This window comes from Paroedura picta, chromosome 12 (genome assembly GCF_049243985.1).
Source record: "Paroedura picta isolate Pp20150507F chromosome 12, Ppicta_v3.0, whole genome shotgun sequence".
Taxonomy (NCBI): Eukaryota; Metazoa; Chordata; class Lepidosauria; order Squamata; family Gekkonidae; genus Paroedura; species Paroedura picta.
This window is the reverse complement of record NC_135380.1, coordinates 49,426,285-49,448,563: the sequence shown is the minus strand read 5'-3', so window position 1 is coordinate 49,448,563 and position 22,279 is coordinate 49,426,285. Positions and strand designations below refer to the sequence as shown.

The following is a 22,279-nucleotide window of genomic DNA, read 5'->3' as shown; positions in this document are numbered from 1 at the left end:
ACTTTAAAGAATTCTGCCCCTGCCAAAGGGCCTAGGATTCACTCTAGAATTGTGCCAAGGCAGTTGTGGGTTCCAATCACAGAGTCCTCTTAAACCAAACTGGAGCAGGAGACTGTAGCACTGACAAGCGCTTGGAAGGGGCCCGTGTTCCACGGCAGAGGGTACATGGTCCCTGACATGCCTCATCTACTGACTAAGACTCTAATCTGGGATTGCCTGCTCTTATTGGCAGCAGCCTCCCAAAGTTTGGGCTGAGAGGGGATTTGCCCACCCATGTTGTCAGCTCAATGGACTGGGATGGAAAGTGCTTGTGTGTGCAGCATCTATTGGCCCCTGCTTGGGGCGGCATCGGTGAGTTCATTGGTAGTCTCAGTGTGCAGAGGATATCTATCTGTACAGTGGCTAGAAACACCAGCCCTCCCAGTGACCTCCCAGAAGCATCTGGCTGGCCGATGTCGCACTACCGTCGTATTCTTCCAGCAAGCATAAATGCTCCAGGTCAGGAGCATGGAGGCAGGGGGGAGCATTGGTGGGAATGGCTTGGCAGGAGGGGTGGCCTAGCTCTTTCCAGGCCTTCCCTCTGTCCACCACCATGAAGAAATCTCCAGGGCAGCAGGATAGACTTTGTGTAAACCAATCCGTCAATTAGCAATGCACCCCTCCCTCCACCCAGCTGGTTCTCTCCATAGACACATCTTTCTGAACCAAAAGCATGCTGGGTGATTCAAGACTACGAAGACCAAGAAGCATGCTTTTGGTGTGGAAAAGATGTGGCCGTGGAGAGTGGCATTTACAAGGGAGAATCGGCTGGGCGGAGGAGGGTGTCCGTTGCAAATTAATGGATTGGTTTACAAAAAGTCTATCCTGCCACCCTGGAGATTTCTTCATGGTGGTTCACAATGTTAAAAAATGCAATAAAATAATAAGACAAGAATACAACAATTAGCAGTATTAAACCATAAAAAGAAACTACGCAGGCAATAGCTAGCATACCCCCACATCCTTGACTATTACATCTCTCTCCCATGTCACTCCAAGGGTAGCATCACATGTAGTTCTCTGCTCTTCCATTTTCTGCTCACAACAATGTTGTGAGGAAGGTAAGGCAGAGAGAGGCCCGTTAAAGGCCACCCAGGGAAGCTTCCTGACTGAACAGGGATTGGAACTCAGGTCTGAGCATTCCAAATGCAGCACTCCCCCCCCCCCCCGTGGCGGCTTCTGTCACCTCATGGAGTCGTTGTGCAAAATGGCCATGGCATTCGCATGCTGGATCTCACTCAGACAACAAGAAGCACCGCTCAGCCTGCTCAATTGGACCTTTGTGCTTTGCTGAGTTCAGAAAGGCATTTGTGGGCAGCTGAGGGGCCCCTGCCCTGGAACCTGAATTGGGTCTCTCACTGCCAGAAGGTTCCGTGGAGAGTTTGGGGGGGAGGAGAAGAACCTACTCAAAGTCGGATCCTAAGAGAAGCAACCCTCTGACCTTTGGGGGAACTTCCTCAGCCAACCCACCCACCATTGGACCCTCTTCCAAAGGACTTCAAGGACAGAAGGCCCAAGGTGGTGGCAGACGGTCCCCGTTGTTCTCACCCCAGGCTCCACCTCGCTCACCCCAGCACTGAGGGTGGGTCATGAGCTCCTCCATGGGTAGCGGGTTAGGGCTCTGGGGAACTGGGGGACCAGCACTTGAGGTGGGGGATGCTGGGGAGTGGCCTGGCTAGCAGAAAAGAGGGACGGCTAGGGAGAGTTTGTGGGCTGGAAAGGAATCCTCTCACCTTGCTAGCCTAATGCTCTGTTCTGTGTTGTGTGCGCGCACAGGGAGGCAGGATTGCCAGACCACAAGGAGGCCCCAGAGGGAAGCACAACTTGCCAGAGGGGGCCAGGCCACGAGCTGCATCTCAGCCTCTCCCCGTCCCCAGCAGATGGGCTGGAGGGTTCAGCCATCTAAGGCCCAGCTTGGAGGCAGGGACATTTGCCCCCTGGGCTCTGATGGAGGGTGTAGCAGAACATTCTGCTCCTTCCCGCCTGGCTCTGATCTCCCAGGGCAGGCTTGCTCAGTTCAGTCAGCAGATTGAGCTACTCAGATGCAGGTTGGAAAAGGGCATGGGGGATTCCTGGGAAATATTAATATAATAATACTAGCTTCAAAGTCCTGGGAGTGCTTGGTGGGGCACGGGGAAGCTGTGCACTCGTGCCCCCCCCCCAGGGCTTCCCTGCACCCCGCCAAGCACAGCGGCCACCTTTTTGGTTCTGGCCCCGACCTGGTGGAACTACGTCCCAGATGAGCTGAGGGCCCTGCGGGAGCTTTCTGCTTTCCACTGGGCCTGTAAGACAAAGCTTTTCCACCGGGTCTATGGTTGAGGCTAGCCCAGGATGATCCTGATGACAGATCTTGATGACCCCATGACAGAGAAGAAGAAGAAGAAGAAAGATCTGAATTGGAAGTTCCCCCTGGCAGACTATCGCTGGGACTGATGGGGCGGCGCTCAGGTTCCCCCTGCAAACAGATTTCTAGCTAGCTCTGTCGCCTGGCCTCTTTCACTTGTATGCGGAGCACATCAGGAGAAAGGCGGGGTTAGAGGAGTCACAAATTGGGATCAAGATTGCAGGGAGAAATATCAACAACCTCAATTATGCAGATGATACCACTCTAATGGCAGAAAGTGAAGAGGAACTAAAGAGCCTGCTGATGCGGGTGAAGGAGGAAAGTGCAAAAGTTGGCTTGAAACTCAACATCAAGAAAACAAAGATCATGGCACCCGGCCCTCTGAATTCCTGGCAAATAAATGGGGAAGAAATTGAGATAGTGACAGATTTGTTTTCCTGGGCTCTAATATCACTGCAGATGGGGACTGCAGCAAAGAAATTAAAAGACGCTTGCTCCTGGGGAGGAAAGCTACAGCAAATCTAGACAGCATCCTAAAAAGCAGAGATATCACCCTGCCAACAAAAGTGCGTTTAATCAAAGCTATGGTCTTCCCAGTTGCAATGTATGGCTGAGAAAGTTGGACCATAAGAAAGGCCGAATGTCAAAGAATTGAGGCTTTTGAACTCTGGTGCTGGAGAAGACTCTTGCGAGTCCCTTGGACTGCAAGGCGAACAATCCGGTCAGTCCTAAAGGAGATAGAATCATAGAATCATAGAGTTGGAAGGGGCCACACAGGCCATCTAGTCCAACCCCCTGCTCTACGCAGGATTAGCCCTAAGCATCCTAAAGCATCCAAGAAAAGTGTGTATCCAACCTTTGCTTGAAGACTGCCAGTGAGGGGGAGCTCACCACCTCCTTAGGCAGCCTATTCCACTGCTGAACTACTCTGACTGTGAAAAACTTTTTCCTGATATCTAGCCTATATCGTTGTACTTGAAGTTTAAACCCATTACTGTGTGTCCTCTCCTCTGCAGCCAACAGAAACAGCAACCTGCCCTCCTCCAAGTGACAACCTTTCAAATACTTAAAGAGGACTATCATGGCCCTCTCAACCTCCTTTTCTCCTTTTCTCCAGGCTGATCAGCCCTGACTGTTCTTTAGAACAGTGGTACCCAACCACCGGGCCGCGGCTCCCTCTCCCCGCCCCCTCCCCTGCAGTGAGAAACTTCCCAGGCCAGAAGCAAATCAGCTGCCAAAGTGGCCGATTAGCTTGCGGCCCGGCAAGCTTCTTTCTGTGGGAAGGGGGGAAGAGGGAAGCACGGCCGCCAGTGCAAACGCACATGAACAACACTTCCGCGCAGGCACAGCACTTTCGTGCATGCACATTTGCACTCCTGGTGGGGCTGCAAACGTGGATGCGTGGCAACATGCGCATTTGCAGCTCAACCGGGCGCAAACGCACATGTGCGGACCTGCCACGCATGCACATTTGTGCATGGGCTGCCGCACATGCGCAGCGCCCAGATCGCCCTTCCCCCCACCGGTCCGCAACCTGAAAAAGGTTGTGGACCACTGCTTTAGAATGCCAGATCCTGAAGAGGAAACTCAAATACTTTGGCCACCTGATGAGAAGGAAGGACTCCCTGGAGAAGAGCCTAATGCTGGGAGCGATCGAGGGCAAAAGAAGAAGGGGACGACAGAGAATGAGGTGGCTGGATGGAGTCACTGAAGCAGTAGGTGCAAGCTTAAATGGACTCCGGGGAATGGTAGAGGACAGGAAGGCCTGGAGGATCATTGCCCATGGGGTCGTAATGGGTCGGACACCACTTCGCAAACATGGGATTTGGAATTGTCGCTACCATGGGGTTTTTTTAACTGGTGTTTTAATGGGGAAAAATGTTGTATATTTTATTGGGGAGGGGGTTAGTGTGACCCGCAAGGAGGCAGCTTGCTAGGAGCGGTGCGTTATAAATTGAAAAATAAATAAAATACATGAAGCTGCCTTATAACTGAAGTTAGTACAGTCCAGTCAGAGCTGGCTGCTGCTTTCCAGGGTCTCAGCCAGAGGACATCCCTTCACCTCTTGCTAGATCATTTTAGCTGGAGATGTTGGGGATTGAACCTAGGACCTTCCGCATGCCAACCAGAGGCTCTGCCGCTGAGTCATGGCCACTCCTCCATGGGCTTTGTGACCTATGTTGAAGGTCCCAGTCAGATGCCAAAGAAGCTGGTGCTTAACTCTTCCTCATGGAAACCCCTTTCTGATGGCAGAATCAGGCTGACCTCTGGGCCTCCGTCAAATGTGATTTGGACATCAACCACAGATAGGTGCTTTAGGATGCTTTGGGCTGATCCTGCGTTGAGGAGGGGGTTGGACTAGATGGCCTGTGTGGCCCCTTCCAACTCTAGGATTCTATGATTCTATAGACCATGCCCATGTCCTGCTCTCTATGATTGCAGTGGCATGCACAAAATGCCAACTCTGGGTATGCTTGCTGGCAAGTAAGAGCGACTGTAGTCGTGCAGAGCAGCCTTTCTCTCTGCCTTCCAGGGCTATGCTTAGTCTGCAGGAGAGCGCAGCAGCCACCAGAAGGATCCTGGTTCTTGGGAGTTGCAACGCCTGCTCCAGCACCTCTCTCCCTGACCACTGCTTTCCATGCAGCTGGATCCCTGTGCCAGCTCAGAGCCCCCCCCCTTCCTTTAAGGCATCTCACACGTTGCTGGTGAACCCCCTCCCTTCAGAGAGGCCCTCAAGATCTGGTGGAGATTTTACAAATAATGTCAGGGGAAAGGTTTATGTTTTGTCCTTTGCTGTGACAGGATGAAGACCCTGCAGTGGAGCTGGAACAGTCTCTTCGGCTGCCTGAAAGGGACGCTTGCTGTCCTCATCCTGGGGAATGTGGCCTTCGTGATTGCCCAGGTGAACCCTGCAGGGGACCCAATGAGTTCCTTTTAAGGGATGCCCTGAAAACCCGAACTCTGAAATCTTTTGGTTTGAGAACAGGCTGAACTTACAGCTTTTCAAAATTTGTGACCGCATTTTTTTTTAAGTCCCCAGTCTAACATCCCATTGAGAAATGTTCTTCTGTTCATTGTTTGTGTGCTCAGCCAGCCGCCTCAGTAGCGATGGAGCAGAGTCCAAAAATGGGAGCGATGGATGTCTTGGACCCCCCCCCCCTTTGATCTGTTCAGGCATGGGCCCAGCTTGGGAGAGCCAGTTTGGTGTGGTGGTTAGGAGTGCGGACTTCTAATCCGGCGAGCCGGGTTTGATTCTGCACTCCTCCACATGCAACCAGCTGGGGGACCTTGAGCTCGCCACGGCACTGATAAAACTGTTCTGACTGAGCAGTGATATCAGGGCTCTCTCAGCCTCACCCACCTCACAGGGGGTCTGTTGTGGGGGAGGAAAGGGAAGGTGAATTTAAGCTGCTTTGAGCCTCCTTTAGGTAGAGAAAAGCGGCATATAAGAATCAACTCTTCTTCAGTAATATCAGGGCTCTCTCAGCTTCACCTACCTCACAGGGTGTCTGTTGTGGGGAGAGGAAAGGGAAGGTGACTGTAAGCTGCTTTGAGCCTCCTTTGGGTAGAGGAAAGCGGCATATAAGAACCAACTTCTTCTTCTTGCCTTCTTCTTCTTCTACTGACACCCCCTCTCCGCCCAGAACGAAGGCTCACAGCCAGATTCTGAACATGGGCCGAACAGGGCAGAAATCTGTCCCACTTTAGTCCTCACAATCCCTGGTTGTGCCAAAAAGGAAATATGGGAGGTGGGGAAGGCTGTGGGGAGAGCAGAGGACATTTCCAAGCCCTTGTCAGGGGCCCATGATGATGCCAGAAGGGCCCCAGGACCAGGCATGTGGAGCCCCTGCAAATGCTCGGTGTGACATGAGAGACACGGTGGTGGAAACAAGTGCTGTCCGACCAGAATTTGGGGCAGGTGGCAGCCACCAAGGGCCTGTGGATTCTTTTTGATTCTGGACCCTGCACTTCTCCCCAGCTTCTGTCTGCCTTATTTTTTTTTGGACTTTCGTGGTATTTGATGCAGTCTGTCCTTATGCATGGAGGCCCTTTCCATTTCCAGATTCGACGTAATTGTGCTGTTTAAATGAAGCTCCACTTGGGGCCCTGGGGACAGGCACCCAACCTCCCCCCACAGGGCCATTGAGAGGCTAAAGCAGATAAGAAGAGAACCAGGCATGGCTCTCAGAGCTCTTTGGGCATGGGCAAGTGGGAAAATATGGAAATGGGTCATTTAATTACTGCATGTCAGTGATGCTTCCTCAGTGGCTCATGAGCCACATGTGGCTCTGATATTTTGTGGTTCCTCAATTCTCCAATGTGGTTCCCATCCCACATTCCAGGGAAGGGGGCCAGGCCATCCCCCAGGCTTTGCAACCTTTGGGGGCAATTGGGATAAAATGGAGAAGAGGAGACTGATGCAAACTACTTTGGGTCCCCAGTGGGGAGAGAAGGGGCGGTTCTCTCCCCCACCTTGTTCAACATCTTCATGTACCCTCTGGCCCAGCTGGTGCGGAGTTTGGGGCTGGGTTGCCATCAGTACGCTGATGATACCCAGCTCTATCTCCTAATGGGCGGCCACCCAAACTCTCCCCCGGAACCATTTGCCAGATGTTTGGAACCCGTAGCTGGATGGCTCGAGCAGAGTCACCTGAAACTCAACCCCTCCAAGATGGAGGTCCTGTGGCTGGGAGGAAGGGGGCGGGAACAGGAAGCACGTTTACCCACCTTGGCGGGAGCGCAACTTACCATCGCGCCCCAGGCCAGGAATTTGGGGGTGACCATTGATGCCTCCCTGACTATGGAGGCTCAGGTCAAGAGAGTAGCAGGCCAGGCATTCCTCCATCTTCACCAGGCCTGGCTACTAGCGCCCTACCTGTCTTCCGACCACTTGGCCACAGTGATCCATGCAACGGTCCCCTCTAGATTAGATTTCTGTAACTCGCTCTACGCAGGCCTCCCCTTGTCCTTGATCCGGAAACTTCAGCTAGTGCAAAATGCAGCTGCTAGGGTCCTCACTGGCACACCTTGGAGGGCCCACATCCAGCCTGTGCTGAGGCAGCTGCTCTAGTTGCCAATTGCTATCCGGATCCGGTTTTGGTTTTAACCTTCAAGGTTTTACGCGGGTTGGGACCCACATAGCTGAGGGACTGCCTGTCGCCCTATGTAATCCGCAGGGCTTTACAGGGGGAAATCTATTGGTCATTCCCAACCCAAGAGAAGAGTGCCTAGCCTCAACCAGGGCCAGGGCTTTCTCTGTCCTGGCCCCCACCTGGCGGAATGAACTCCCAGGTGAGCTACGGGCCCTGCGGGATTTACCAGCTTTCCGCAGGGCCTTTAAAATGGAGCTCTTCCACCAGGTCTATGGTTGAGGCAGGGATTGGCGAGGAAGAGCATTGCCCTCCCTGGGGTTAGAAGTATACACCACTACTCGCCATTCTCTAACGTCCTTGATTGGGTAGGGGGAGAGTGGTATTTTCCACCATGTTGGGAATTTTTTAAAGTCTTTTAGTGGGAGTTTTAATAGGGGATTTTAAGACTGGTGGCTGTGCCCACTTTCTAAAAACACTAGGAAAAGTGCCCAGAGGCACCACCCCGGGGATCCCTGAGGTCTACCCACCACTGCAGGAGAAGAGCCTCTCCTCTGGTCCATATGGTAGGGAGGGTCCTTCCAGAGCCCTGTGGCTGCAACAGACGTCCACATGGGTTCCTCTCAATCCAAGGGCAGGCCACACCCAGGCGGCTTGTGCAAGAGGCCACAGACTCCCCCCCACCCCCATTGTGAGAGTTGATCTACATATAAAGTCCAAGTGCTGAAAGGACAGCTCCAAGCTTACCTGCCAAGCTCCCTGGTGGTGGTGGGCTGGCCAATGGGGGGGAGGTGTTGCCATCCCCCCAGGAGGAAGGAACGGTCCCTGTTTCCTCAGGGGGACATAAGGCCCTCCAATTCCCTGCCCTAAACATATAAACCATGAGCAGCCTTAATAGGTTTAACCTCTCCTCCCATTTTTTCATCTGAGCTGAAGGCTGATCCCCAACCTTTGTGTGTGGGGGGGGGGGGAGGAGGAGAAGAAAAGCCTTTCAGTGACTAAGACATGTTAGAGTTTTAAAGAATTACGTATTAGATGAAGTATTTGTTAACTAGTCTGGAATCCCTGCTCTTTGGGAGCTTGGGGCACCTCTAGATCTTTTTTAATAAACAAGAGCAATTAAAGGAAAGCAGAGAGATGACCTTTCCCAAAATACTAGAACCAGGGGCACCAAAATGCAGTAGATTTAGGACAGACAAAAGCAAAAATAAAAAAAAAAATCATGCAACGTTGCTACAAGACATTGTGGTAGCCATTGGCATAGATTTTACTCTTATTTTATTTTTAGATACTTGATTATTATTTGTAGTCCTCCTCTCTTGCTGAGACTCAAGGCAGAGCACAGGCTGCAAAGCGGGCAGTCAGGCACTGTGAGGCAATCAGTGGGCAAGGCAGCCAAGACAGGGCGAGGGCTGCAGAATTAGGCAACGCTAATGAACATGAGCTCATCCTGGATCTGGACTGCGAGGCAGAGCCCCTCTGAGGTCAGTGCGGCATAGTGGCTGGGGAGACCTGGACCCGAATGCCCACTCTGCTACGGACGCCTGCCGGGAGATCTTGGGCCGCTCACTCGCCCTCTGTTGGGGCGAGGATAATTGAGAGGAAAGTGAAAGTATGCAAGCTGTGTTGCCTCCCCCCGCCCCCGGGAAGAAAGACAGGGTCTATGTGACACAAGTCAACCAATGGTGGTCTTCTCTGGAGCCAAAGCATCCTTCCATGTGGAAGCTGATCACCCTGCGTGGAACTCCTTGTATGGGCTTCCGTAGCCATTCCACCCTGCCTCTCTTTTTCTCCTTGGGATTCCCTTGACTAGGAGAACACACAGACTTCCAACAGCCTAGAAGAAGGTGTGGATGTCACTGCGCACTGGTGGGGGGAGTGGACCAAATGGACAGCCTGCACCAGGACCTGTGGGGGAGGCGTCAAGTCCCAAGAGCGGCACTGCCTCCGGCAGAGGTAACCTCCCCCTGACCATTAAGGTGGCCAGCTCTGGGTTGGGAAATACCTGGGGATGCAGGTGTGGGGTCTGGGGAGGGGGGGCTCAGCAGAGTGCAAGGCTAAGGAGCCCACCCTGTCAAGCAATCTGGAGGGCAACTGCTGGCAGCCCTCCCCCCCTGACCTTGCCTCCCACTCTCTCCCCAGCTGCGACATTCTGCAGCACACAGCAACATTTGAAGCGAAGCCAGCAGCCAGGAACAAGTTTTTCTGCCCCCGCCAGCAGTTTCCATGATGGGGAAATGTGTGTGGGTCAGATATGTCTGCCCATGACTGATGACAGGGGCGGTCGATCACTCAGTGGGTGTTCGAGCCTGGTGCTGCTGAGAGCAGACAGTGCTGGGCCAGAGGGACCCAAGGTCTGACCCAGATAAGGCAACTGGGTCTGCTTACTGCTTCTGTTGACCTTTGGGCACTGTGCTAGACACACCGGTTCAGCTTGTGGCACCCAACTTATGACGATCCCCTCAAAGGGGGCTCAAAACAAGAGATATGCAAAGGTCATTTGGGGCAGTTATTTCTGCCTCTGCATCATGACCCTGAGCTTCCTTGGTGGTTTCTCATCCAAGGACTAAGCAAGGCCAACCCTGCTTAGCTTCTGAGACTGGGCCACCCTGGTCAGGGCAAGGTATAAGATCATAGAATCATGGAGTTGGAAGGGACCTTCAGGGTCATCTAGTCCAACCCTCTGCAGAATGTAGGAAAGTCACCACTATCTGTCCACCCACAGTGACTCCAATTCCATGCCCAGATGATCCCCCCACCAAAAAAAAACAGAATCCGTGGAGGGAATTTCCACTCATAGAATCACAGAATCATAGTGTTGGAAGGGCCCATACAGGCCATCTAGACCAACCCCCTGCTCAACGCAGGAGCAGCCCTAAGCATCCTAAAGCATGACTCCAAAAGTCATGATCAGCCTTTCCCTGGGCATGCAAGGAAGGGCCACAAGAGCCAAGCACCAATACAGCCCCCTCTGCCCACCCACTCACCATCTACCTAAATTCACAGTCAGCATTTCCGTTAGATGGCACTGCTTAAAAATCCCCAAAGAAGGAGAACTATCAACTCCCAAGGAAGGCTGTTCCACTGCTCCAACACAAAGTTCAGAGTGGCCCCCAAATCAATGAGGGGATCTAGATGAGGGGGTGGAGGGACTACTCATCAAGTTTGCAGACAACACCAAATTGGGAGGACTGGCAAATACTCCGGAAGATAGAGACAGAGTTCAACGAGATCTAAACACAATGGAAAAATGGCCAAATAAGAACAAGATGCAATTTAATAAAGATAAGTGTAAAGTTCTGCATCTGGGTCAGAAAAATGAAAAGCATGCCTACTGGATGGGGGATACGCTAGGTAGCACTGTGTGTGAACGAGACCTTGGGGTACTTGTGGATTGTAAACTAAACATGAGCAGGCAGTGTGATGCAGCAGTAAAAAAGGCAAATGCCATTTTGGGCTGTATCAACAGGGGCATCACATCAAAATCACAAGATGTCATAGTCCCATTGTATACGGCACTGGTCAGACCGCACCTGGAGTACTGTGTGCAGTTCTGGAGGCCTCACTTCAAGAAAGACGTAGATAAAATTGAAAGGGTACAGAGGAGAGCGACGAAGATGATCTGGGGCCAAGGGACCAAGCCCTATGAAGATAGGTTGAGGGACTTGGGAATGTTCAGCCTGGAGAAAAGGAGGTTGAGAGGGGACATGATAGCCCTCTTTAAGTATTTGAAAGGTTGTCACTTGGAGGAGGGCAGGATGCTGTTTCCGTTGGCTGCAGAGGAGAGGACACGCAGTAATGGGTTTAAACTTCAAGTACAACGATATAGACTAGATATCAGGAAAACATTCTTCACAGAAAGTAGTTCAACAGTGGAATAGGCTGCCTAAGGAGGTGGTGAGCTCCCCCTCACTGGCAGTCTTCAAGCAAAGGTTGGATACACACTTTTCTTGGATGCTTTAGGATGCTTAGGGCTGATCCTGCATTGAGCAGAGGGTTGGACTTGATGGCCTGTATGGCCCCTTCCAACTCTATGATTCTATGATTCTATGATTCTATGATTGTATATTCATAAAAACATTTTAAATGGAATATTTTAAAATGGAATAGCTGACACATAATGAATATTCCATGGGACCCCTGGTGGGAAAATGAATTTTGGTGCAGTTGTGCCCCCCTTTGGAGATGACCTTTCTCTTTCTCTTCTCTGTTCAGAAGGAAGGCTGTGACAGGGCTGGCAAATAAAACATGCACCGGAACCTCCAAAAGATACCAGCTGTGCAAAGTACAAGTAAGAATATTTTGTTCTTGTTTTTAACGAGACTTAAAGAAGAGTGCCTCAGAAGGCAGCGGCTGCTGAGCAGGCAGAAGGTTTGAAGGGCGAGGGGACAGAGCCCATCCTCTGGAAGAGGACCAGGGAGAGATGGGGGAGCTTTGGGCACGCAGGTGAAGGAGGCCGAAAGTGATGCAGAAAGAAGAAATATTTACGATATGGAGGGGGAGCTGCATGAGAGGGGGAGGGAGGCATCAGAGGGAAGCCAGCAGTGTGCACCTGAGCCCTGTGTGGGTCACAGCTGAACAGCCTTGTTGGAACATAGACCCATGGAAAGGAATGGGGAGGATCCAGAGAGGCCCACTTTGGACCCAGTCAGGAGGGCAGCAGCGGGGCATCCTTCTCCCCCTCAGCAGCGCTTCCTCCTGCATGGAAGGTGACCTAGCCTTGAGGGGTTGGAGGGACACAGACCACGCAGGCCTTTGGATCCTGGCCATAGAACTGCACGTTTGCACATAATGTGACTTCTGGGACTGTAGGACCACCTGGCTGCGTTCGGGACCCAGTCACTGACTCAAGATCTCTGTTCTCCATTGTCTTGCTAGGAGGCTTTGGAAGGGAGGCTAATGCGGATGACTGCATTGGGCAGCCCAAATGAGTGGGAATTCTTCCCATCTTTCTTTCATTTGGCTGTTGGTCTCTTCTTCGTTTCCAGCAGTGCCCTCCAAATGGACGGAGCTTCCGAGAGGAGCAGTGCTCCTCGTTCAACTCTCACGTGTATAATGGGCAGGCGTATCAATGGAAGCCTTTGTATCCAGGTAAACAAGAGGGCCTTTTTGAGTGTGGTTTTGACAACACAAAATCAATTTTTAAAAAGAGAGTTCAAAATGAATGTTTACTTCTTGTGAAATTTGATCTGATTCAGAAAGGATGCCACACACATTCTTTCCCTAGCCCCAGATACAGCAGTTTTTTTTTTTGGGGGGGGGGAGTTATTACTAAAGAGAGCTGTGCGATGTCAGGGTGCATGTTGAAATAAACAAATAAAGATTGATTGATTCTGCAAAAGATCTGCCCCCCCAAAAAAAGTTTTTTTTGTGATTACTCATTCTTTTCTTTCACTCAGTTGTTCACATACATGTAGGTGTGATCCTATGTTGTTAGAGTGACTGGGGTCATAATGCCAGTTTATGACTAGTGCCTGTGTATAATGCCGAGAATTCTGGCTGAGTTTAGGAAGAGCCCCTCCCTCTACTGCCCCCTTCCCTCCTGTTGTGGTAAGCAGTGTCCCCCGGAAGCTCCTGCTGGCCTGTCTCCGCCTCTTTTCCTTTCTCCCCTGACAAAATCCTGCAAGAGCGGCTTCCCAGGGCTCCGGAGCTTGGGCAAGGCTTCTGCCCTGGTTTTAGGGGTCAAGGGCCTCTTCGAAAGAAGCCAGGGGCTGCTTAAAGATCAAGGTATCCCCTGTGCAAGCACCGAGTCATGTCTGACCCTTGGGGTGACGCCCTCCAGCGTTTTCATGGCAGAATCAATACAGGGTGGTTTGCCAGTGCCTTCCCCAGTCATGACCGTTTACCCCCCAGCAGCAAGCTGGGTACTCATTTTACCGACCTCGGAAGGATGGAAGGCTGAGTCAACCTTGAGCCGGCTGCTGGGATCGAACTCCCAGCCTCATGGGCAGAACTTTCAGACATTTCTGCTGCTTTACCACTCTGCGCCACAAGAGGCTCTTAAGGGGCTACTTAGCACCAGGTAAATATAAACAATAGTGAGTGAAGCTGGGCTTGTGGCTTAAGGGGGAACGGTCAGATCCCAGGGGTGAGGTTGAGGGGGATATTTGGGATTCTGTTGTACTCCTGCAATAAGAGCAAAATGGGGTTTCTGAATTCAGAGTTGGGTCTTTCTGACTTTTCCAGGAAAGCCCATAATAAAGCCAGGTGGGTGGAGGTTGCCGATCATTAGCAGGGAGCAGGTTCACTCCTCATCCCTCAGAAGGAGGCGCTCATGTCATTCCATGACACTCAAAGTTAAGCCCCTGCGGACCCGCCTGCAAGCCCATGCAGTCCCTTCTTTTTCCCCAGGGGAGGCAAGCAGAGGCCTCCAGAGCTTGCTGACAAAGCAGCGACTGCCTCCCCGCAGTTATTTATTCCTAGGCTGCCTGCAGCCCTGAACGTTCTCCTTGGCTATCGATTCGGGACTTGACAGGCCTGTTGTCAGAGAATGGGAGAGGCTGACTTCTGTGGGAGAAAAGGGAAGCTCCGCATTCAGGGACATCTTTGATAGTGCGGCCAAAGCCCAACCCCCTTCCCTGCAGGGTCCTTGTGGCGCAAAAGCCCCTTTTCTGCACACATCTCACTGACGTGATCTCCAGTGACATTTGATCAGTGACTGCACAAGTGTGTGATGAGATGCACAACATGGTCTATCCTTTTCTCATTAGATGACTACGTTCACATCTCCAGCAAGCCCTGTGACCTCCACTGCACAACTGTCGACGGCCAAAGGCAACTCATGGTCTTAGCCCGGGATGGGACGTCTTGTAAATACTCTGATTTCCGAGGGGTTTGCGTGTCTGGAAAATGTGAGGTTGTTAAACATTATAGCAACCTTATTGACAGTCGAATTTCTGAAATTGTAGCCGCTCCCTCCTTTGCTTGGCCCTCAAAACCCTCTTCATGCTGTTTTGCAGCCCATTGGTTGTGATGGGGTTCTGTTCTCGACCCACACGCTGGACAAATGCGGGGTCTGCCAAGGGAATGGGAGCAGCTGTACCCACGTGACGGGAAGTCACAGAAAGGGAAACTCACACCTTGGTAAGACGTCAGGGGGCCCCTTCCTGCCCATATTCTGGGAATGGCTGCTGGAAGGTACCTTAATGGGCAAGAGTTGCCGTGGGAGCTGAATATGGACTTGTCATCCCTTCGGATGCCCAGTGTTATGTATCCCAGACCTCTTTAGACATGGCATCCAGGGAGAAGGCAAGACACAAAATCCTGATGCTCTGGGCTTCTGGGGTGCACGTGCCACCTGGGGAGCAGGATACAGCTGCCAAACTCCATGTAGGGCCTGGAGATTTCCCAGAATTACAGTTGGTTTCCAGACTACAGCAATGTTCCCCTGGAGAAAATGACCTTCTTGGAGAGTGAACGCTCTGGACGCTTGCACACCTCTGAGGACCTTCCCTGCCCTCCTCAGGTTCCACTCTGAAAATCTCTAAGAATCCCCCAGCTCAGAGCAGGCAGGCAACCCCACTATTTATGACCTGGATCTAGTTTCCTGTTGCTGCTTAAGCTAGAAACATGGATTATATTCTGCATTTGAATGGAAACAAATGTGCCCTTCCTTCCCTCTTCCTTAGCATGGGAAGATTAATCAAGGCAACTTTTTTGAATTGGCTGCCACCTCTAAAAGAAACACCTCTGTTCCATGGGGGGCGGGGGCGGGGGCGGGAATACCTCCAGAATTGTTGCTGGGCAGCCCTTCAGGTGCCAGGGTGGCTCCTGTACCTGAGTGGCTGTTGCAGCTCCCCTTTCATTCACACACGCAGTTATTTTGCAGGCTACTCTCTGGTGACTCACATTCCTGCCGGAGCAAGAGACATCCAGATTGTGGAACGGAAAAAATCAGCAGACGTTTTGGGTGCGTATGAAGCCTGTGGGGACCAATGTGAATGCTCCTCAACAAGTCGCTTTCTGCATAAGTGATTCTCTCCAGTGAAATTCGGTCTTCCCACTGCCTCTTGGGCTTCCTCCTGCCCTGGGCTAGCCAGCCCAAACTTTCCCAGCATCAGGAATGGCATGCCCCTTCTTTGCCCAGCTGCTCAAAGCCCTCTTAGCCCTGGCCCTGAGTGAGGCTTTTGTTTCGTGGGCCCATCCCTCCCTTTCCTCCTTCTTAGGCCCTTGCCTGCTCTGTGCTTTTCTGATAAGCTTCTCTGCCTCTGGTCCAACCATTCCTGAGCCCCATGGGCTGGCTTCCTACCCCACCATAGCCAGCCCCCATCCTCACTTGTTCTTGGCCCCTCTTTCAGCAATAGCAGACCAGGGTCTAGTCTGCACACAATAGATAATGCACTTTCAATGCACTCTAGAAATAGATTTTGCTGTTCTGCACAGGAAAATCCAGCTGCGAAAGCACATTGAAAGTGCATTAACCTATGTGTGCAGAATGGGCCCTAGTTCCCTGTGAGGCTCTTTGTCAAGATAATTCCTAAACTCTGTTTTGAGAAGTCCAAATGTTCTCCAACATTCCCTAAATAGCACAACGATTTCTGCTCACTGTGGGGAGGGGGACTCAGGCCCTTGACCCATCCGGGACAGTATATGGTTTGCTTAGGCTGGCAGCAGCTCTCCAGAGTCTCAAGCAGGAAAGGATCTTTCACGTCCCCTGCTGCCCGGTCCTTTGTAACTGGAGATGCTGCCGGGGATTGAAATGGAGAGTTTTGTTTGCAAAGCTGAGGCTTGTCTGCTCAGCCATTGGCTCCTGGACTATAGGTGACAGACAGGTAATCATAAGTCAGTAGCCAGCTATCCCCCCCCCCTTGAATTTTCAGGGTATGTTTTGATGTGCAAATATCTTATGCCACGCACATAGCTAGGCTGTGCGACGGAAGTAGTTATGGAAGTGGGGGGGGGTGAGAGGGAGGGGGAATTCTTGCAAATTTGGGTGTGCTCCAGAATGGCCTCAGCCCGAGGAGGCAGCCGCTGTCTTTGCGGCCTCGTCAGGGGAGGGAGAGGGAGAAGCCTCTGCGAGTGGGAGGGGGCTGCCGTCTTCAGCATTTCTTCAGGTGACAAAGAGGTAAGAAGCCCCTAAGACTGGGAAGCGCCCCCCCCCCCCATCTTCAGTGCCTTCCCAGGAAGGATGTAAGAGTAAGGTGAGCCCCCCCTGCTCCGTCTCCCCCCACCACCTCCCTTCTTGAAGCTGCAGCACCCACGGGCCGCCTGTCACCCACCCACGGGCCGCTGCCATCCTGCCGGCCACTTTCTTGTGTTGACTTGAGGGAGAAGAGCTGGAGGCGGGAAAGCGACTGGGCTCTGTCAGAGGCTTCCGCTGCCTCTGATTTCTCCTTCTTCTTGTTTCCTTTATTGTGGCGGCAGCCCCCAGGCAGGGAGGTTTGGCAGGGAATGGGCCTGCCTAGCCCCCTCCCCTACCCGCTGACTCTCTCTCTCTCTCTCTCTCTCATGGGGGTGGGATACATGATTTCATAGAAGGATTTCACTTAAGGATTTGATTTCTGCTACTTTGGGGGGTGTACTTCTTCATTAATTTAAATCAAGTAAATAAAGAAATAAATCTGTAAAGAGGGAAGGCTCAGTGTTAAAGGCAAGGTATATATTTTAGCAAACCTCAAGTTTCCAGAAAAATATGCAAACTTATGGGAAGGCTAAAAACCCAAAGAGGAGAGGAGGTAGTATTTCTGGTTGTCTGCCCGACAAGGGTGCTCTACAGTGGGAGGGGGGGATGGGGGGCATAATTTGGGCCGCAAGGAAGAGAGCCAGCCCAGGGCAGGGTGAGGAAGCAGGAAATTGATTGAGCAGGTAGGTAGCAAGTGGAAGAGGAGAGGAAGGGGCTCTGGAGGCAGTGTGATGGGGGCCGGAAGCAAAGGAAGGGCAGGGCTGGCCAGTGGGGAAAAGACAGTTTAGGCTTGTGCGCTTTGGAGCACTTCAGGCGTGAATGGCCACCAAAGTGGCTGAAGTGCTCCGAAGCGCACAAGCCCAAATTCTCACGGTTGCAAGACCTTTGGGGCTCCCTCCTGTCTATGGTACTTCAGTGTGTTGTAGCAGGTAAAGTGTCCTTCAGCAGGCTTCTACTTCCCCCTCCATGATCTTTGGGACGACCATTTTCCTTCTCTTTCTGCTTATTTTTTTACAGCTGTTGCAGATGAAGCTGGCTATTATTTCTTCAATGGGAACTATAGAGTCGATAGCCCCAAAAACTTCAACATTGCAGGGACTGTTTTCAAATACAGGAGGCCGATGGACATTTATGAGACAGGCATAGAGTACATTGTGGCACAAGGGCCAACCAACCAGGGCCTAAACATCATGGTAAGTGTGGAGTTTTGTACCATAGAGACAACTTATGTGCCACTCGCTCCCTTTGAGTGAATTTTATATGCCTTGTTGGTGCATTCTCTGGTGAGCCCTGTCTCTGTGTAAAAGGTGACCAAATTCTCAGCTCCCTGCAAGCCTGCATCTTATCTTTTGGTAAAGTCAAGTAAATCACAGGTCCTTCAATTTCACAAGAGGGAGCTCAGTGTCGTTGGAGGGCAGCGACCAGATCACAAAGTGTACCTCCTAGCAGAAATTCAGCTCTGTGGAGGTTTCTGAGAACTTCACTCTGTTCAGATATTTGTCTTTGAAGCCAGGCTTCTCTCTGGGGCCACTCCTGATTCCCTGTGTCTTTTCAGCCCTTTCGTTATATTCTTCTACCTGAGGATTCTGCGCATGTGCACACAGTATCTAGCTATTGCCGTCTCTGTCAGGTGTCTCTCCCCATTTTGTCCTCACAACAACCCTGTAAGGTAGGTGAGGGTGTGAGAGAGTAAATGGCCTGGGGTCATCCAGTGAGCATAATTTCTGGGCCAGGCTTTGAATCTAGGCCTCCCAACACTGTAACCAGTCTCCCACCCTTGTACCCATCAGAGCCTTTTCATTGCTTCCTTTGCAAAGGCGCCTGGGGATTGGTTTCATTTTGTGGATTGTTCTACATGTCTTGAATATGCTGAAACCCTTGGTTAGGATCCTGTTTTCCAAACAAAATGAATTAAGCTGACGAATGACTGTCTTCTCCAAATCTTTAAGAAATCAAAATGCAGACTGGTAAACAATTGTTTTCATCAGTGATTCAAAGATTCAAAAGATTTCCACACAGACATTGTCCTGTGGTTACAGCAGTAACCTACCAATTTTACAGTAAAACAGGGGACGGGGTAAAAATGCGCTATTTTTTGCCTCTCTCTCTCTCTCTCTCTCTCTCATTGTTTGTCATTTGGGGATGGACGGACTGAAAGACCTCAACCAATTTTACTGCATTGTTCTGCTTTCTTTTTCCTGGACCTTCCCAGCCTCAGCCTGGCCTCCCACTTGTTGTTGACTGCAAAGGGACCAACTAGTTTACTGTTCAATATGACGGTGTTTCAGTTACCATGATAATGCTTTTCCCTCTCTTCCAGGTCTGGAACCAAAATGGTAAAAGCCCTTCAATAACATATGAATATACCCTTCTGAAGAGACCACATTTGAAAAATGCCCAGCCTGTTTACTATACCTTTTCTGAATCAGACAGCGAAGAAAGCCGTGAGTTTGACAGAGAAGGGCCTTTGGGATTTATTCTGCATAATGCGAGTTTCTTTGGGACACATTCCAAAGAAAAGATTCATTTTGAAAATCAGGTGTTGGAAAGGCAAGACTCAACAGAAGATCTAGACCTCAGCAAAATCCAGGAGACCAATGAAGTCTACGAACAGACAGAAGCCAATGCCTGCACTCCAGTGCTGAAGAACAAGCAGCCCAAAGGTGAGGAGAGGGAAGTCTATGATTCTATGATTCTAAGTCAGGACTTTAAGTTGTGATTGGTTTTTCCACTGCAACAGTATATAAGCAAGGTTATCCTTCACTGTGGCATTGATGTCTGGGGTTGGGAGGAGCAAATGCTTAACAACTTGGAGCCTGTCCAGAATGTTTTCCTTAAAAGAGTCTTGGCACCTCCAAAAGGGTCTCCTGTAGCCCTGATGAGGGCTGACCTTGGTCAAAGCCCGTGCCAACGTGGCCATTCTGAGATCTAGGAAGAAATATACAAAAGCTTCAGGCTTTTAGGGGGCGTGGCAGGGGGGCGTGGACAGCTGACAACTTCCAGGGGTCCTCAAAGCCTAAAAATAGATTAGATTGTTTTATTTACGGTCATTGACCAGCAATAAAATAATCTAAAATAAAATAATGTAAAAATAAATTTCAGGGACTCCTCCATGGTCTAAAGGATGAAAAAGGCTGGCATAATGGGAAAGGATGGAGCTTAAAAGACTCACTCTCAGGACCCCTGGAAGTTGTCAGCTGTCCACACCTCCCTGCCACGCCCACTGGAAGAGGCATAACCCTTCACCCTTCCTTCACTCCCTCCCCCCACCTTTACTACTCCTGCTACAGGGGCTTTGTCTCATGTAGCCCAGAAAAAAGGGCAGGAGCTGAGAAGGCAGCCCAGGACACCCCATACCATGCCACAACTGACCCCCCCCCCTTGATTTTTACACCAATGGCCTACCCCCTCCGGATGGAGGCAGTCAGTTCCCTAACTTGTGGCCAAATCCATTTAGGAAGGAGGAGAAAGGTTGCGGACCCCCTCTGGAGCTCTCTTGGACCACCAAGGTGCCCACAGACTTTTGGTTCCTAATCCTTGCATATACCAGATGATCTGCTGCACATATCAGCCAACATTTATGATGTGCAGGAGTGGATTTACAGTGGAGATGCCGGGTTCGATTCTGCACTCCCCCACATGCAGCCCGCTGGGTGACCTTGGGCTCGCCACGGCACTGATAAAACTGTGCTGACCCAGCAGTGATATCAGCGCTCTCTCAGCCTCACCCACCCCACAGGGTGTCTGTTGTGGGGAGAGGAAAGGGAAGGCGACTGTAAGCCACTGAGCCTCCTTCGGGTAGAGAAAAGCGGCATATAAGAACCAACTCTTCTTCTTCTTCTTGATAGACCACTCTTAAACCCTACATTCAAAATCAATATAAAACAGTTTAAAAAGATAATTCCAGAGCACTCTGTTTAATAAATATGTCAGCACGCAATCTCAGAATGGCATTAAGATCTTTACAGTGTGAAGCAGTGCCATCAGCCATGCTTCCTGGGCATTATTCTCAAACACCTAAGACACAACATCACTATATATGTGGAAATTCAACTCAGGATGATCTTCCTCCTCATGTCTTGCCTTGCTTCCTGTACTCAGAACCAAAGGACAAATTCCTTGGCAAGATAATACCCAATTCACACCTTACTTCCGATTCTGACCAACTTACCTAACTGCTATCCGGTACCGATTCTCATGTTTCACACAGGCTGGTCCTTTTTACTCTGGCTGCTAGAGAGATTCAAGCTAAAGTACTTCCAAGAGAGCCCTCATCTTGATATATCAATGCTGTATACCTTATTGTGGTATATTGGTTTATTTTCACTATTTTTATGTATTAACTGGAGAAATGCGGTTCTATTTTTGTATTTTACTGTTTTAGTTAGGCAGTGAAAAGGCCTTTGGCCATATACAATAAATATCTATCAGTGCAGAAGGAAGCTCTGGGAAAGCCAGTTAATAGGCATCCTTGGCAGGACTCTTGAGCAACAGTTCTCATCTTGATGTTGAGCTGTTGCATCTCAGAGGGCTCGATTAGGCATGGCGGCAGCCACGCTGGACTGCTGCCGAGCCCTTACTGTAGGGTGGCATGCCCCACTGCTTCACGCGTATGCACAGGGGAGGGAATACCCTGGCGTATGCAGACTGCCCTCGTGTAGCACATGAGTGTGTACAACGCCGGGGACCCCCACTGCATAATGGCAGGGGAGCGGCATGCCACTCTCCCGCCAAGGTGGGAGTGGGGAAACGCCCGCGGAGCTGACGGGCATGTGGTGTCCCTGCAGGATTATGCACAGGGCTGGCGCTGGAGGGCCACAGGTAGCGCCTGCGGTGTCGCAGGGACTGCAGAAGTTCTGCTTTCGTATACTGCGGGTTATCAAGGGCGCTGTGCCAGGCTAGGGCTGGGATGGCGGCAGCGTCATGCATAATCGGGGATTTGCCCTGCTGCTGCCACCCTGGACTACCCGCCCCATGCATAATTGGTCAGTGGAGTAACATTTTGCGAGGGGAATGGGCAGCCCTGGCGAGCATGTCGCACCTCTCCCATGTGAAGCTGAGACAGGGGAAAGCAGCTGGAGACTAGTCTTTAACTCCTTCTGATATGAGTGCTTCTTGAATTACTTAAGGGGGCTTGTAAAGCACAGGGAAAACTCCTTCACAGCCTGAGACCTCAGACAGAATGAAGTGAGCATCAGAAGTGAAAGGGTTTTTTCCTGCCAGGAGCCAATCAAGCAGCAGAGACCTCTGCAAAACATCCATGCTGGAGGCATGGCAGGAGGGGGAGAATATCTCAAGAGGCAGGATAGAATCAGAGTCCAGCATCACCTTTAAGACCAACAAAGATTTATTCAAGGCATGAGCTTTCGAGTGCAAGCACTCTTCGTCAGTCTAAGAACTGACCATCCTAACAGTAGAATCATAACATTATGATGGTCAGTTCTTAGTCTGACAAAGAGCACTCGAAAGCTCACACCTTGAATAAATCTTTGTTGGTCTTAAAGGTGCTATTGGACTCTCATTTTATTGTGCTACTTCAGACCAACATGGCTACTCATTTGAATCAAAGAGGCAGGGCATCTGCACTAAGAAGAAATTGCCATGGGTTCTCATTTCATAGAATCATAAAATCATAGAATCATAGAGTTGGAAGGGGCCATACAGGCCATCTAGTCCAACCCCCTG

General features: G+C 50.9%; 1 protein-coding gene across 6 annotated transcripts in view; it reads left to right on the top strand.

Moving 5' to 3' along the window:
- ADAMTSL2 (ADAMTS like 2) overlaps positions 1-22,279 on the top strand; it is a 78,021-nt gene that overhangs the window by 1,447 nt on the left and 54,295 nt on the right. For 3 of the 6 annotated variants that reach the window (XM_077306725.1, XM_077306728.1, XM_077306727.1), the window contains 9 exons: positions 5,186-5,285; positions 9,287-9,429; positions 11,689-11,764; positions 12,462-12,564; positions 14,184-14,329; positions 14,433-14,556; positions 15,302-15,382; positions 17,612-17,787; positions 18,915-19,257. In XM_077306725.1, coding sequence (XP_077162840.1) covers positions 5,187-5,285; positions 9,287-9,429; positions 11,689-11,764; positions 12,462-12,564; positions 14,184-14,329; positions 14,433-14,556; positions 15,302-15,382; positions 17,612-17,787; positions 18,915-19,257 — 1,291 coding nt within the window. In that variant the 5' untranslated portion in view covers position 5,186. The other 3 variants (XM_077306726.1, XM_077306729.1, XM_077306730.1) reach the window with 3 other exon arrangements.